The sequence below is a fragment of the Caretta caretta genome, chromosome 6, assembly GCF_965140235.1.
Source record: "Caretta caretta isolate rCarCar2 chromosome 6, rCarCar1.hap1, whole genome shotgun sequence".
Lineage (NCBI taxonomy): Eukaryota > Metazoa > Chordata > Testudines > Cheloniidae > Caretta > Caretta caretta.
The window spans coordinates 68,241,100-68,258,606 of record NC_134211.1 but is presented as its reverse complement, the minus strand read 5'-3'; the positions used below and the strand labels follow the sequence as shown (position 1 = coordinate 68,258,606).

Genomic DNA, 17,507 nt, shown 5'->3' with positions numbered 1-17,507 from the left:
TGAAGAGATCCCATTAAGGTGGTCCCCACTGAATGAATCTCTCATTCAGGATGGAGCTGTGTATCTCCCCCTCACAGTCTGCAGAGAAGCGTCTGTTCAGGTTGTCTGGTAAAGAGTATTGAACCCTTGGAAGGTACATGGATTGGATAGTGATGCCATTTCTGGTGCACCCGTTCCAAAGTCTGGCTGCTTCTAGGCAAAGGGGAAGAGATTTTGCTCTGCCCTTGTCATTTATGTAAAAGACCATGGTGATGTTGCCCAATATTACTTGGACATGGAGAGAATAAATGAGCTGGAGAGAAGTCTGCATGCCACACAGTCTGCCCTCAGTTCTAGTAGACTGATGTGCAGTCTGGCCTCGTGAAGGATCCAAATACCTAGTATGGTGTGGTTGTTCAGGTGAGCACCACAACCCATAAGGGATGCATCTATGATGATGATGGTACTAAAAGTGGGAGTGATGAAGGGGGTGCCAACTCTCATTCCATCCAGGTTTGACCACCAAATAAGAAAGGGAATGATCACTCTCGTGTTGATGTGATCCTTGTCTGGTGCATAGACTGACCAGACCCAGGCCTGTAGGTAGCATGGATGAAGTCTGGCAAATGGTGTTACAAATACATGAGGCCATGTGACCTAGAAGGGAAAGGCACAGTTTGACTGTTATCTTTGGTCAATAAGTAATCTGTGCTATCAGATTGCTTATTAACTGGAATATTTCTGTGGTGAGTATAGCTCTTGTTGAAATGGAGTCCAGTGTCACTCTGATAAAGTTTATCGCCAGTGTGGGTGTTAAACCGGACTTTTCTTTATTTATACAGACACCCATCACTACAAGAAGATGGAGCAGGAACAAAGCCACCAACGTGACCTCTTGGCTGGTGCAACCTACTTGGAGCCAACCGTCAAGATACAGGAAAACTGCACTCCGAGAAGAACTCTCAGGTTCTTTTTGCAGTAGGATCAGCTTATCAAAGTTAATTATATAATCCCCACCTCTAAGCACAGTTGTCATAAATACAAAGGGAAGGGTAAACCACTTTAAAATCCCACCTGGCCACAGGAAAAATCCTCTAACCTGTAAAGGGTTAAGAAGCTAAAGGTAACCTCGCTGGCACCTGACCAAAATGACCAATGAGGAGACAAGATACTTTCAAAAGCTGGGAGGAGGGAGAGAAACGAAGGGTCTGTGTCTGTCTATATGCTGCTTTTGCTGGGGACTGAACAGGAATGAAGTCTTAGAACTTTTAGTAAGTAATCTAGCTAGGTATGTGTTAGATTATGATTTCTTTAAATGGCTGAGAAAAGAACTGTGCTGAATAGAATGACTATTTCTGTCTGTGTGTCTTTTTTGTAACTTAAGGTATTGCCTAGAGGGATTCTCTATGTTTTGAATCTAATTACCCTGTAAGGTATCTACCATCCTGATTTTACAGAGGTGATTTCTTTACTTCGATTTACTTCTATTTCTATTAAAAGTCTTCTTCTAAGAAAACTGAATGCTTTTTCATTGTTCTCAGATCCAAGGGTTTGGGTCTGTGGTCACCTATGCAAATTGGTGAGGATTTTTACCAAACCTTGCCCAGGAAGTGGGGTGCAGGGGTTGGGAGGATTTTGGGGGGAAAGATGTGTCCAAACTACGTTTCCCAGTAAATCCAGTTAGAGTTTGGTGGTGGCGGTGGATATTCCAAGGACAAAGGATAAAATTAATTTGTACCTTGGGGAAGTTTTAACCTAAGCTGGTAAAAGTAAGGTTAGGAGGTTTTCATGCAGGTCCCCACATCTGTACTCTAGAGTTCAGAGTGGGGGAGGAACCTTGACAACAGTGCACTGAGATACAGGTACAGTTAGATGAACTGGAAGAAAGGCTGTGTTATCCCCATATCTTTCCCCACACACAGCCTACAATTCCTACAGGTGCACCCACAAAAAATAATCACTTTTTCTGTCTGCAGAAACCTGTGTGTGCGCACGCATGTGCATATAAACAGCCATTTCTGCATGGAGATTCAGTAAACATGCAAAGGGGTAGCCAGGTACCCAGTTACCTAATTTGCATGCACAAATGGCTGTTTATATGCATAAATGGTTTTTCAGGCTCAGCAAATGTGCTCATTTTTATAAAGGCAACCATATTTGAAAATCAGGCTAAAGACAAACTCTAGTTAAGAATAACTTTAATTTGAAAATAAAAGCAATGTTTTCAAAGGGAGTTGACTAAAGGAATTGAACATTGTCACCTAATTTTGTTTAGTTTATTTTTTAAAAAGGTCAGGAGAGGATTAACACAGTATAGAAGGGTTAAAAGTAAAAAGGGCCAGATTCACTTTGCACTCACCCTACTTTTTATACTAGTGACTGTTTACTTTGCTGGAGTTATTCTTCATTTACACCAGCGTCAGAGAAAAAAAAAAATCAAGAGCTACATTTTTTGCCCTACCAATTTTGTCATTTTCAATTTACCAGTTCCTCCATGTTACCAATTTACCTGGAAACTACCATGGCTATTTCACTATTTTCTCTCCTCATCAGCCTCAGTTAAAAAAAATTAAGACTAAAAATTTGTAAAAGTTAATTTAGTGTTTGTGACGGAGGCCAGACAAGTGCTATGGAATCTGAAGTATTCTGTTCACAGAAGAACATTAGTTTGGATAATTTTGGTCAAGGACTTACACAGGTCTGTGCCGTGAATGTTTCTAGCTCTGAGGACTTTCACCGTGAGATTGTAGTACAGGTGCTTGTCATGCTGAAAAGACAATCAACCTGAATGTTAAACTCAGCAACAACTCACCTTAAGAAAACTGCTAATATCAAACAAAAACAGGGGACCAGCCAGCCCACGGGTTGCTTAGCCTAAGAAAACTAAGAACCATTTCAAACTGAGGAAGTGGAAGCTCATCAGGCTAAGCAGAGTAGAATTGGCCTACCTTTCCTTTACCTACTTCAGTAATCTGCCTTTATATCTCAGATTTGCCTACTCATCTTCAGATGTCAGTTGTTTCCATTAAACTGAGGACTATGAACCATGAGAAAGTCCCTGCAAAGGGACAGGAAGTAGTTTATGGTGGTCAGAATATTGCTATATAACCTGAGATTGAAGACTTTATGATGTCTCATAGAAACATTCTATGAAAATGTTCTTTATATGCTATCCATGAGTGTTGAGCTGCCATGCGCTCATTTTAGAAAAATAACTTCAAAACATTCATTTGCTAATAAACAACACAAATTATTGCACAGACATATCTCAGAGATATAAAACAAGAAATGAAGTGTACACACTTTTTTATTCTAACCTTTAGAAGTGTTGCTTGACTTTACTGATTTGAAATGTTTAGAGGCCTTATTTTCACTAGAGGAAAAAAAAGGTGTGTTCTAACCTTGTGTTAATTAACATGTCATAGCTAACAAGATAAAATCCCTGTGAAGGCAAGCTAGTTGGAGCATTAACACATGGTAACAGGTCAAAATAAATGCTGGCAGCGCACTACCATGTGTGGAAACAGCAAACTGCCTTGTCTTCACTAGAATTTTACCTCCTGTTAGCTAGCATGTGTTACCTAACACAAGGTAAGAACATAACTTTTTTCCTTCTGTGGTCACACCTAAAAATTTGAGAACCTGAACAAAACCTTTGACCAAAGCCACAGTGCCTGTATTATTTATTAGATCATTAGCTTGAATCTTATTAACGTAAATGGGGAATTGTTCTGGTAGAGAGAATTTTGTTCATTCATGATTTTACCACCTGTGTGAGGAACTCATATCCAGCACATAACCAAACGCAGTAATCTGGCTCAGTAGCCTTAAGTATTTTGCATCACTGTTTACAGGTATCAGGTTTCAGAGTGGTAGCCGTGTTAGTCTGTATCAGCAAAAAACACAGGAGTATTTGTGGCACCTTAGAGACTAACAAATTTATTTGAGCATAAGCTTTTGTGGGCTAAAACCCACTTCATCAGATGCATGCAGTGGAAAATACAGTAGGAAGATTACACACACACACACAGAGAGAGAACATGAAAAAATGGGTGTTGCCATACCCACATACTCGTTATAGTGGGTATTACAACATCCGTTTCTTCATGTTCTCTGTGTGTGTATATATCTTCCTACTGTATTTTCCACTGCAAGCATCCGATGAAGTGGGTTTTAGCCCACAAAAGCTTATGCTCAAAAAAATTTGTTAGTCTCTAAGGTGCCACAAGTACTCCTCCTTCTTTTTGTTTACAGGTATGTAAACTTAAGTGTCAATTAAGCCTGCTCTATACTTGAATAATGAAGCGATAAGAAAAGAGGTAAATAAGTGTTACTCAGTCTCCTCAAAGTTAATTATTCTTCCCCCACCCCCTCTCTGACTGCCACCTGGAACAAGAGGTTTTGGGAAGAAGAATGGGCAAAGTCCAACTACAGTTTATGGTTAATAATGATGTATTTCTAACTTTGTTACGCAAATATTTAAATAAATCTCTTCCATTTTTCTCCCAGAGATTATGAATATTTCTCTCAGGATATGTCTACACTACAAGCTGCAGCACTACAGTTATGCCTCTGTAGTGCAGACACTGACAGCAGCAGGGGTTTTCCGTCGCTGTAGTAAATCCACCCCCTCGAGAGGCTGTAGCTAAGTCGAGGGAAGAATTCCTCCATTGACCTAGTGGTGTCTACATCGGGGTTTAGGTCATCTTAACTACATCTCTCCAGGGTGTGAATTTTTCACACCATTGAGCAATGTAGCAAGGTCAGCCTAAGTTTTAGATGTAGACCAGGCCTCACTCTATATGCTGAAAAGGTCAGAGTTAGGACCTGACCCTGAAAACATACACTGGAAAATGCAGGACTTACTATTGTTAAACCTTCTACTGACATCAGTGGGACCACGCAAACCAATAAGCACTATGCTCAGGCCTGTAGTTTTACACATCTAGTGCAACAGTTGGCAGTTTCTTCATTCAGTAGTTGCAAAATCATATAGCAAAAGAATTGCTAGAGTTTACATTACCTGCCTGTCAGAGAACTCAGTATCTTTCTCCTTAAATAGCACAGCAGCCAGAAGTGGCAGCATTCGGGTTGACACCCGGCTAAGCAGCACAGCACGGAACATGAGAGACTCGGTCCAGGCACTTCCCAAGCCTGAGGTAAATGTAACAGAGAATGAACGGTGTTTAAAACTACTGGGCTGCTCCGAGTTCACTAGCTGGTTCTGTTCTCTCCTCTATACAGCTGTTATTCTAATATCCTTTCCTTGAAAGCACTCACACAGCGCTGCTCCCTCCAGCCATATTTCTTTAATGTTATTTCAAACCTACCTTTTTAAACTAATTATCTGAGGCAGTGACTGGAGACATTTTGAAGAAGTCAGAGCACAGGAACTTCATTTGTATATTCCTAAATGGCCAGTGCCCATTTTAAAAAACATCCCTGCACATTTCTCTGAGTTCTTCACTGCATGTTTGGTTAACTTCTTTGCATTAAAGAAATAGTTACATCAAATGTGGGGAAAGATCCCTAGTCCAGGGGAGCAGGTATTAAATTAAGGGCCTCAGACAGACAGCCGGATGTAACAGGAGCCAGGATATCAATGCCTGCCATATAAGCCGGACCAATAGCATATGACAGGGGCCAACTAATAGTCTCTTCCAGCTTCCTGGGTATCTCACCATTATTACACCAAAAGCCTAATTCCTTAATACACTGTGCCATACAATTTCATACTCTCCCTTCAAATGTCTCCAGACATATTTTTTCCTCTTACTTTTCAGTTGCTCACATGCATTCCCCCACTCTTGCTCTTGAGACTGAATTTGCTCCTTCAAACAGTTATATGTACATAGACTTCATAATAGCTATACATGACAGAGAAACGATGGTCCAGTGGTTAGGGCTCTAGTCTACAAGATGGGAAACCTGGGCTCTTGTTCCACCACAGACTTCATATGTGACCTGGGGCAAGTCAATTCTCCATCTGTAAAATGTGGATAATATTTTTCTCCTCACAGGGGTGAGGTGAGGACAAATATAATAAAGACTGGGAAGTGCTCAGATACGAGGGCAATCGATAAGATATACCAAAAGTTAAGAAATATAAAGAAGGAACTCACAAGATGTGAGTATCTGCTCATCTCATGATCTTTTACTGTTGCATCACTTATCTTCCCTCCACCCCTTCTCCCACCCTTTGTTTCAAAGTTCATCCCAGGGGATAGGGACCACGTCTTGTCTCTCTATGAAGCACGCCACACATTTTTCTACAGAAATAGTAAGCGATAGGTAAGAATGGGAGGGGCATTAACTTTAACTATGAATTTCCTGATGTGAGCGTTATTGATGTGTATTTTTACATTAATTTCCTCATTCTTTTTCCATGCTTTAAAAATAAATCAATTCATGGAAATTACAAAAATGTATTTTGCCTGAGACACTGAAAAGAATCTAAAAAGACATTCTCTTCTCCCATATGCAAACAGAGCTTTGCTGGTGTATAAAAATACTCATTCTAGAGATACAGTATTTAAAGGCTCATTGTGCATACAGTAGGCCATAAAGGCTTCAGAAAAGATGAATATGTATTACAACACACTCATTTTAAAAATGCATATGAAAGTAATGGAAGTGCCTGTCCTGCAAAAAGAATCCCCAAAAGACCCTGAAATTGAAGTCACAGAAGAAATACAAAGTCCTATTGGAAATCCATGAAAAAGTATCTTTGTAGTTCAGGCACAACTTTCAGCTTTAACATACTAGGATCCCTTGAAAATCTTCAGCTGGTTTCTACCAGGCAATTGGTGACTGCTGCTTTACAATCATCATAATCATCTCATTACTACTTTGTGCTCCCCCATTTGTAGCATCCACCCATTGACATTTTGTCATATATTTAAAGCCTAAGCTCTCTGGGGCAGAGACCTCTTTTTGATATAATGCCTAAAACGACAGGTCCCCAATCCCTGAATGGGATCTCAATATTTCCCATTGTGATGACACCTAAAGGTACAATAGTGGCTCTAGCTAGTCAACTAGATTCTGAAACGCTACACTGGACTTTTTGGGCTACTGGTACCTGGGGTTCCTGTTCCTCCAACTGAAGCCAGAGACCAGTTGATGGATTCTAATGTGCCTACTGGAATTTCCACTAGAGATTAGATTCTAATTGTCTGAGGTCAAATGTGACATCACCAGTTATGTGCAAGAAAAACTGCAGTGTGAATGACATTCAGCACATTCATCAACAGTTGAGAGTCCTGGAAGAGTTTGAATATGATCATTCATACTGAATCCCCAAATTATATTAGAAGTTTGATGTGATTGCCAGCACAGACTCATTAAAATAATTTCAAGCACAATGAATGGGTGTTTAGGATTTTTCTTCCAAACTGTGTTAGCCATAAAGGTTTTCGGATTGCACATTAAAAGGAAAACAGAAGTACGAGAAGTGGACCTTATTGCTTCTGGAATAAGGATGCTTTTGAAGATAAGGCCCAGGGTAGGCAGTCTAGAGACCTGGATTCCATTCCCAGCTCTGCCAGAGACTCACTTTGTAATGTCAGGCAAGTCAGTTAATAAATTATTAGTATCATGTTATTTGTGATGCAGCAGTGCCTACAGGCACCAATCATAGGTCAGGGCCTCATTATGCTAGGTGCTGTACATAGAACATTATAAAAAGACAGTCCCTGTCCCCAAAGCTCATAACAGAAATCCATGATGAGACAACCCTAGGATTAGGTCGGACACAGTAACCGTCAAAGTACCACATTTGGTACAACAGAGGCAACACGTAGGGGTGGTATGGCGGGTCAAGTGCCCTCCCAGATTGGCCTGCGGAGGCAGGGGAAGAGAGGGGCTCTGTACTTCTCTCCCTGCACCTCCCCACTGACACGTTCACCCCCCTCCCTAGCAGCCAGGTGGGGAGAGAGACAGAGCTACTTCTGCCTGAGCGCGCCTGGCTGGGAGGCAGCAGTGGCCTGTTCCCTGCCTGGGTTTGGCTGCCAGGGACAAGGGCTAAGCAGCATGCTAAGGGGAGACAGGGGGCTCCAGATCGCTCCGCCCCTGTCCTCAGCAGCAGGGCCTGAGTGGGGGGCATCCCACTACCACCCCAGCTTCTGGAGACAGGGCCCGAGTGAACCAGAAACATGTCTGGAGGGTGGAGGGGAGAAGAGGCAGCTCCAGTCATCTGTGTGGTACAATAAGCTGCACTCACAGTTAAACCATCAATAAAATGAGAACAATAATACCTATTTACTTCTTCGGGGTGTTTTGAGGAAAAGTTTATGACTTTAAAGGACTTTGAGATCATTGGACTGCAAATGCTAGAGAAGGGGCAGGACACTGTTTTTGTTCCCCATTGTTTTCCACTGCTCTAAGCAGACCTTGTGCACAACTTTTGATACTTTAAGAACTGATCTTTACACTAGGACTAAAACCACCTTATAGTAAATTCTGCAAGCAGGGCAGAATCATAAGGGAGAATACTGCATGGCACACCAGGGTTGACACACTTGTCCTACACATTTTATACCTGCTCATCCTAAGTAAAAGGTTCATGTGGTTTCCATGTAGTGCCCATTTGTACATAGGATAAAACCATCACAGTTCAGCACATCAGACATTATTGGCACTCTGCGTCCATCTACACGAGCAAGTGTTGCAGGTTAGACGTGAAGAGGAGCATTTTTCTTTCATCATAGCTTATCACCACCTCCCAAATTCAGAAGGACATGTTCCAAAGCAACACCCTTGCAACAAGTTGTAATTTGGTGTTATTTAAAGAAGGATGGTATATCTGTCAGTATAAATGTGATGCATTGATGGACTACAAGAGAAATTTTTCCACACAAATCAAGCAAAAGGAAGAAGGATAATGCTTGGGAAAGTTAGTAGATGCAGATTTACAAACTCAAAGGAGGAAAAAATGGACCCAAATGAGAATACCAGACAGGAATCCCCCAATTTTGGACCCACTTCCATAGCTGAATTTTGTGACTGAGGCTCACCTCTACCAACTACAGCAGCACAAGTTTTGTCAACAGAGATCATTTAAGCACAGACAAGTGTTTTAGCTCTCCTTCAACCAGGAATTCGGATATCAAAATGTATGCTAAATTGTTTCCTTTTGCTGGGAATAATGCAAAAGTTTACTTCACAGGGCATCAAGGGGCCTAGAAGAGAGACTGGAACTTGAAGTGGGGGTGGGAGATCGAGGTCAGATGAGGAATCCACAAGTGAGACCGGAACAAGGAGAGTGGGGATGGAAGATGGATTTGATGAGAAGCCTAGGGAGGGTGGAGGTGGCTGGCTGGACAAGAAACCCAGGGAGGGAATCTGGGATAAAGAGCCAGGGTGGAGAGAAGACTGGGACTCCAATAGAGAGCCCTGAATGGGATATTAGGACTGGCTGGTCAAGGGAGACCAGGATGAGGGGCTTGGGGTGGGAGACTGGAACCATCTACGTGAAGAGATTGGAATGAGCCAACATTGGGCATGGGAAGTGACAGACACAGGCTGGAATGAATGGGGCAGGAGGGTCTATGACCTTAGATACACTCCCCACAGAACTTGGACTATAACCCAAAATTCCTGACTTTCACCATTCGCCTGCTGTCAGCAAGTAACTGTGTTGGTTTGCTTGGTGGGAGAGAGCTGTGCAGTGGATGTGAAGGTTTCAGCCCTGCTGATGACCCATGCTGGAGGACAATCTGCACATTTTGCAGTTTGGTTTTAAAACCTATGAAATTACACACAAACATCTACATTGAAATAACATTCCAGTTGCAAAGCCAATCACTCAGAAGTTAGGAAATACCAGAATGTCCAGACTGTGCTATCTTAATTCACACCCCTTGCTCATATGCATTATGCACATTCTTTAACTACATCATCACATACTATTTTTTCTACAGACGTCTGTCTCATTCAGTGTACAGGCTGGACAGTGCTCTGGGGATAAATCAAGGTTGTACAGTAAAGCAGTGGTTCTCAATGAGGGCTCCAGGGCCCACTGTGGGGGCCATGAGCAGGTTTCAGGGGGTCCACCAAGCAGGGCCAGCATTAGACTTGCTGGGGCCCAGGGCAGAAAGCCAAAACCCCACCTCCTGGAGCTGAAGCCTGAGCAACTTAGCTTCACAGGGCCACCTGTGGCGTGGGGCCTCAGGCAATTGCCCAGCTTGCTACCCCCTTATGCTGGCCCTGGCTTCTACATGCAGTAAAACAGTTGTTGTGGCACAGATGAGCTGTGGAATTTTTATAGCATGTTGGTGGGGCCTCCAAAAGAAAAAGTTTGAGAACCCCTGCAATAAAGGATGCTATTTCCCCCAGGACCCCTGCCTCATTTGTTGCAGAAGTAGGACCATGTGTACAATTTGCTGATCTGGGACAGGCAAGTCTAAGGCCATCCAAAACTAAAGGTTTGCCCCCTTAGCTAAGAGGGAGGAACCACTAAGCCCAGGCCACAAGTGAGAACATGGGACAACAAATGAAAAAACAGGAACAGGAGTGAGGTCAAAGGTTGAAAATCAGAGGACCCTGGACAGCATCCACTGCCCTTCAAAGGTGTCTTAGAAGACAGTGGACGCTGCCCAGAGGAACTCTGCCAGGAAACTTGATTGAACCAGGGAATGAAAACAGACCCCACACTCACAAAGCATCTCCACATCATGCTTCCTCCTCCTGGTGTGATGGACAGCCATCTTAGCAAAGGTAACCCTTCTGCCTGTCGGAGTTGGCAGCAACAAGGGCCGGGTTCAATATCTAGGGGATCCATTCCAATAACACAATGCAAACCGGCTCGAGTCCCCACCCAGTGACCTGGGACAAATATATACCACCCCCGCTGGGCGCCTCCAAGAGGCAATACTTCCCCTCTCGCAAGCACATAGTCTGAGTGTAGCAAAAAGCCTTTTAATAACAGAGAGAAACAATGTGGCATTATGTTGGGGAAACACCACCAACAGGATTCATAACACAACCCATGAGCAAAAAAATCCACCCCAAGCAAATTGGGGCATGCCCCTTTCCCTTTGGTTCTTGAGTCCAGCAACCCCAAATCACCCAAAGTCCCAAAAGTCCAATGACCCAAAAGTCTCCGTCCCTGGTCAGGGCAGCCCCAGAGTTCGAAAGTTTATCTGCAGAGCTTTACCTCCCAACCTGGGTGGAGATGGGCGCAGGTGTAAGAGGCACCTTACATGATCTGAAGCTGACTGCCCCACAGCTCCATAGGCCTTCGCTCCGCTCCGCCAGCCGCCCCACGAACTCCTTCACTCGGCCCCGCTCCACGGCCCACAAGCAGCTCCCACCGTCCCACGAACTGCTCCACCAGCCAGTCCACAAGGAACTCCAGCCATCCCGCAAACTGCTCCACAATATATCTTCAGGCTCCCCCACTACTTAACGCAATGCTCAGTGATTTCAGCTCTTAGTCAGTTCAGCTCTTTGGTGAATTCAGCTTGTAGTAGGGGAGCCTCAGTGCTGGTGCACTATTAGCCCAAAGTGAGCTCAGCAGCCTGAAACTAGACTTCTAATGAAATCAAAATTAGCTCTGATATTCCACAGTGGAGAGAGGAGGAAGTGCAATTAGCATGTAAGGCCCTCACCAAGGGGCCCATACCACCAAGTATTAATTCTTGTCCCCAGCCTCTCTCAATTCACAGAGTTTTGGAACCCATGAGCCTTGCCTAGCAAGTGCTACTTAGTTGATGGTGAGTCCCTCCATCATAACAAAAGGCCAAGTACAGTTCCAAGCACAGTTCCCATAATCAGGGTAATAACAATTTATTCTTCCTGCCCCAATAACAGAGACACTGGGGATCCCACAGCAGCCAAAGTGACCATTTGGGCAGCTATGGCCTCATTCTAGGCGGGGTGGGTGTGCCTATGCAAATGAGATGGGCCCCTGAAGTTCTTTTCCACAACTTGCCACACCTCACCACCAGATGTCAGGGTGGAGCTCATCCTGACACTGCTTACACAAGTGCCAGGAGGAGGTCCCACAGCTTTGTGAGGCCATGGACTGAATGTGCCTAAATCAGGAGGTGCAGGGAAAAGTGCAGCTAGAATCTCAGTAAGAGGTTCTGGAGGAACCAGAAGAGGGGCTTCAACCTGACACATCCTACATATACGTATGCTAGCATCTCCCTCTTGCCACAAAAGGGACAGGTGTCAGGGGAATTCATGAACCGCACCAAGTACATGCCTGTGCTCTTGGCCACATGGAGGAACTGCCAACTAATATCCCCGGTGGGCCCTGGGACCAGAGCAGGGTAGACTGGCGCACCAGAGTCCCTCACCTTCTTCAGGTGGCAGCAGATCCCACCACATGGTGTCAGGATGGGATACAAGTTTTAGCATATAAGCCTGTTTGTTAGCCTGGGATAGAATTTTGGGTTTGACTTTTTGATACTCTTATATCTTATACTAATATGTGTGAACAAAGGGATTCTTACTAAAGACAAAGACACTGTAAATGTTGCTTTTGCCTAAACCAGATGGGTTTGTTAGCATAATGGAAATAGATAAGAGCAGTTAAAGTGTTACTGGGCATGGTGGGAATGTAATATATGAGCACACACTTAAAGACTGCCTCAACTCCTTATCTCAAAGCAAGGTCAAGCAACCAGTTAGGAGGGGCAAGGGGAGTTGCTGGGGGGAGGAGAGGGAGGCATAAGAAACACTAAAAGCTGAAGAAAGGCCTGGCCTTGGCCAGAGCACAACCTCACTCCTTATCCCTCCCATGGGGTACAAAATGGGTGGGATGAAGTCCCCAGCTCACGACCCTCCGAAATGGAACAGGACCATAAGTTGTAAGGGGTGTGACTAGGGGCGTGCACTGAAGGTATATTTGGGCCTGCTAAGGAGGAGGAGGGGGGGAACAGGGAATGGGGAATTGGGAATGGGAGGTGGAAAGGGGGACATGGAATAAAGGCTTTGTGGTGTCAGAGCTGGGAACGGAACACTGAGAAACAGCCTCTGCCGGTGCGTAGAGCTATGGATACGTTTGCTTGGAACCAACGTCAAACATAGAATTGCCTACACTTTGGACCTCTGGTCTTCTGCTTTCTGTCTGTGTGACAAGAACCAGGGGAGAGGGTGAAGGAAAAGCCCCCTAACAACAAGGGCAAGGAAGTGGATGGTATGAAGCAAGATCACAGTTCAAAGGCAGACCAGCTGGATGTTGGGCAGCTGGCTTAAGTGGCCTGTTGAGGGTGGCCAGAGAGGCTGGCAGGGCAGAGGCCCAATGGTGAGTTCTAGAATGGTGGGCAGGGAGCAGCCACTCGCAGGAACTGCTCAAAGAAAGCAAGAGGCAAGGCTGCCCTCACCTCCTGGAGCACGCTACAGGGGACATGCAAGGTGGGCAGCCCTATGCACTGACCGAGAGCCGCAGGGCCCACCCTGTTGCTCAGTTCAATGCTGGCTTAGATCATTGGATTCTATCCCTGCTTCAGTCACAGAATTCTGATGCTGGGCAAGTCACTTCAACCAAACTATGCACAGGTGGTCACAAATTGTTTCTCTCCTCCCCTGGATGCCTGACTTGAAACCCCAGGGTCTAATTTGCAGAAGTGCTGAACACTCACAGCCGCAACTGTAGTCAATGGGGGCTGTCCTTTGAACATTAGATAGATAGATAGATATAGGTATATATAGTGCTAAGTTCTCTAAAAAATCAGGTCCCTAGGCATCTCAAATGAGGCACCCAATTTAGTGGACACTTTTGATTTTAATCTCTGTGCCTCAGCTCCCCACCTGTAAAATGAGGATAACAGTAGCCTTCACCTGACAGAGGTGTTATGAAGATAAATCAAATAACGTTTTTGAAGCACTCTGATACTTCAATGACAACCACCATAAAAAAAGCCCATGAGGAAATTCATTCTGTCTTCACAACAGGGTTTGAATATTGTGCAGTAAATAAGATCGGATGTCACTCATTGAATAACGAGAAAAGAAAATATTGAATAGCAGCTCATTAAATGAGCACCATCCATCCAATGCACTGAATGAAGCAGGGGTCCTGTGAGAAAAAAATGGAATGAGATCATGTAATTAAAGACTATTATAATGCATACCTACAAGGGGGCCAAATTAAGATTTCACAGGCAAATTAATTCAGTCATTTCTTAACTTTTGAGTGCTTGTCTTTACAACCTTAGTATTCCTTTAACTTATTCATTGATATTAAGGTCAGAAGGCACCATTATGATCATCTAGTCTGACCTCCTGCACAACGCAGGCCACAGAATCTCACCACCCACTCCTGTGAAAAACCTCTCACCTATGTCTGACCTATTGAAGTCCTCAAATCGTGGTTTAAAGACTTCAAGGAGCAGAGAACCATCCAGCAAGTGACCCATGCCCCATGCTACAGAGGAAGGCAAAAAACCTCCAGGGCCTCTTCCAATCTGCGCTGGAGGAAAATTCCTTCCCGACCCCAAATATGGCGATCAGCTAAACCCTGAGCATATGGGCAAGATTCACCAGCCAGATACTACAGAAAATTCTTTTCTGGGTAACTCAGATCCCACCCCATCCAACATCCCATCACAGGCCATTGGGCCTATTTACCATGAATATTTAAAGATCAATTAATTGCCAAAATCATCTTATCCCATCATACCATCTCCTCCATAAACTTATCGAGTCTAATCTTAAAGCCAGATAGGTCTTTTGCCCTCACTGCTTCCCTTGGAAGGGTATTCCAAAACTTCACTCCTCTATTGTGTATGTGTGTATACATATACACAAATAGTCTGAAACAATCAAAAAAATTAATACAATATATTAAAACAGTTGTTGCTGTGAGTTTGATGAAACAAACACGCAACAAAGGATCCCATCCCAACAGCTTTGTTCTAATTAGCAAGGACCAGTAGTGACAGATTAAGGGCCCATCAACAAATGAGTGCCCAAATAAAATGGCTTTCCATCCCCTGGTTCCTACAGTCTGATTTCCTACCTTGGTCCCTAGATCTACCAAAGCTGTTTATCTTCCACTGCTGTAAAGAAGGTAAAGTGCATACAGAAAGGGAAAGGGATAGTGTTGCTAGCTCAAAGCCATTCCCAGACAGTTAAAAAAAATGGGATTTTCCACCTCTGTGTCACTTCCTATATGCGTAAGTGAGAATATTAATATGGGGTGACAGTTCCCCTGCCTTATGAATGCCAACTAGTGCTGCTTTTTCTGAGGTCTTGTTTTCATCAAGGAATGGGCGATCATGCAATAAGCACAGTAGCTGAATTAGTCTCCAGAACGAATGAGGGGAGAGAGGTAACAATGCTGATATCCAAACTGTCACATGGAGATTCCACAGCAAGTTCTGCAGCTTTAGGATCATAGAGTAAACAGATCTCTGCCTATGGGATTTACCAGGATACAGATCTAGTACTGCAATTTCTACTTCCTAAGGCAGCCTGAGTGCTATCGGCATTTTGCCAGTATCTAACATTGAACAGCAGTGTTTTATAACATCCCTTCCTCAAATTCCTGGGAGCAATATAAGGAAAGGCAAATCAGGATGCCCAAACTAGCTGTTTGTAATATACAGACGCAGACATAAGATAACTGCAGCGTATTGGCCTTTACAGAATCATAGAAATGCAGAGCAGGAAGGGACCCAGGCCCAGACCATCCCTGACAGGTGTTTGTCCAACTTGTTTTTAAATATCACCAGTGATGTGGATTTCACAACCTCCATTGGAAGCCTGTTCCAGAGCTTAACTACCCTTCCAGTTAAAAAGTTTTGCTTAATATCTACCCGAAATCTCTCTTGCTGCAGATTAAGCCATTGCTTCTTGTCCTACCTTCAGTGGGCATGGAGAACAATTGATCCCTGTCCTCTTTATAACAGCCCGTCACATATTTAAGATTTATCAGGTCCCCCCCGTCTTCTTTTCTCAAGACTAAACAGGCCCAGGTTTTTTAACCCTTTCATCATTTTTGGTGCTCTCCTCTTGAGTGTCTCTAATTTGTCCCCATCTTTCCTAAAGTGTGGAGCCCAGAATCAGACACTGTACTCCAGCTGAGGCCTCACCAGTTCTGAGTATAGCAGGACAATTATCTTCAATATCTCCTATACAATACTCCTGTTAACACACCCAAGAATGATATTAGCCTTTTTTGCAGCTGCATCACATTGTTGACTTACATTCAAATTTGTGATCCACTATAACACCCAGATCCTTTTCAGCAATGCTTTGCCTAGCCAGTTATTCCCCACTTTGTAGCTGTTCATTTGCTTTTTCCTTCCTAAGTATAGTAATTTGCACTTGGCTCCATTGAATTTCAGCATGTTGAATTCAGACCAATTCTCCAAATTGCCATGGTCCTTACGACTTCTAATGCTGTCCCCTCCAAAGTGCTTGCTACCTCTTCTGGCTTGGTGTCATCTGCAAATTTTATAAGCATACTCTCCACTCCATTATTCAAGTCATTAATGAAAATATTTATTAGTGATGGACCCAGGACTGACCCCGCGGGACCCTTCTAGATACACCCTCCCAGTTTGAGAGCAAACCATTGATAGCTACTCTTTAAGTATACTCTTTCAACCAGTTGTGCACCCACATTATAGTAATTTCATCTAAACCACATTTTCCTAGTTTTTCTTACAAGGATGTCATGGGGGACTACATCAAAAGCCTAACTAAAATAAAGTAATCTTTTAGGGATAGTGAGAACCATCAAGGACTGCAGGTTTGTTATGGTTATGGGGGGGGGGGGGTCATCAGGTGACACTATTACAGTCTTTCAGGTTCTCTTACTTAGCATGTGAGCAAATATTTGGTATTGGCTGTACATTTAGTCTGGGTTATGCAAGGTTCTGGGTAGAGGGAGCCGTGTGAGCAGCAGCGTTTGCTCTCTTCCTTTCTGTATAGTCAATTCTTCTAGCATAATAGCTCTCTGGGAACTGAGCTGGGATTCCTGAGAGAAGAGATTGCTTGCATGCTCTTTGTGACTGACTTCACCTGCTGGAACTGAGATGCTGGTGTAAGTAAAAGTTACACTTAGAACATACCCAGACACTGCATCACTGATTTCTCGTCCCCCAGAGACAACCTACAAAGACCGAAAATTGTACACAGTACAGCTAGCCCTTTAAAATCTCTCCTGCCCTGCAGAGTGAATTCTACTGAATAACCAAGTTCCAGGGTCGCTCTTCCTGTAGAATAGAAAGCCTTTTAAAGAGACAAGACAGCATATCAGTGTATGTTGCATCATGGGTCTGCAGAGAAGGATTTATCTTCCTACAAAAATGTGATGAAGTGGAGTCCTCCATGAAGTGCTTATGTGCTAATTTACTGATCAACGGGAGCATAAAGGACCCTTACTTCAGACATGAAGCCCTGCTGCTCTGGGAGAGCTTAAGGAGCAGAAAGTGGGCGTGTGAAGTTTTAGGAAGCCTGGGGAGACCTAGCTTTGAGGAGAGTACTCGTTGCCTTCCCATTTACATCAGTCTAGGGTTATATATATCCCCCTCACCATGGTACCTGAGCACCTGCTGGGAGAAAGGGAAAAC

General features: G+C 43.8%; 1 protein-coding gene across 1 annotated transcript in view; it reads right to left on the bottom strand.

Moving 5' to 3' along the window:
* LOC125638794 (cytosolic phospholipase A2 zeta-like) overlaps nt 1-5,104 on the bottom strand; it is a 42,469-nt gene extending 37,365 nt beyond the window's left edge. The window contains exons 1-2 of the mRNA XM_048854930.2: nt 5,003-5,104; nt 2,674-2,746 (exon numbers count right to left, since the gene is read on the bottom strand). Of these exons, the coding sequence (XP_048710887.1) occupies nt 2,674-2,746; nt 5,003-5,104 (175 nt within the window). The remainder of the gene's footprint in view (nt 1-2,673; nt 2,747-5,002) is intronic.
* Nucleotides 5,105-17,507: the final 12,403 nt, after the last annotated feature.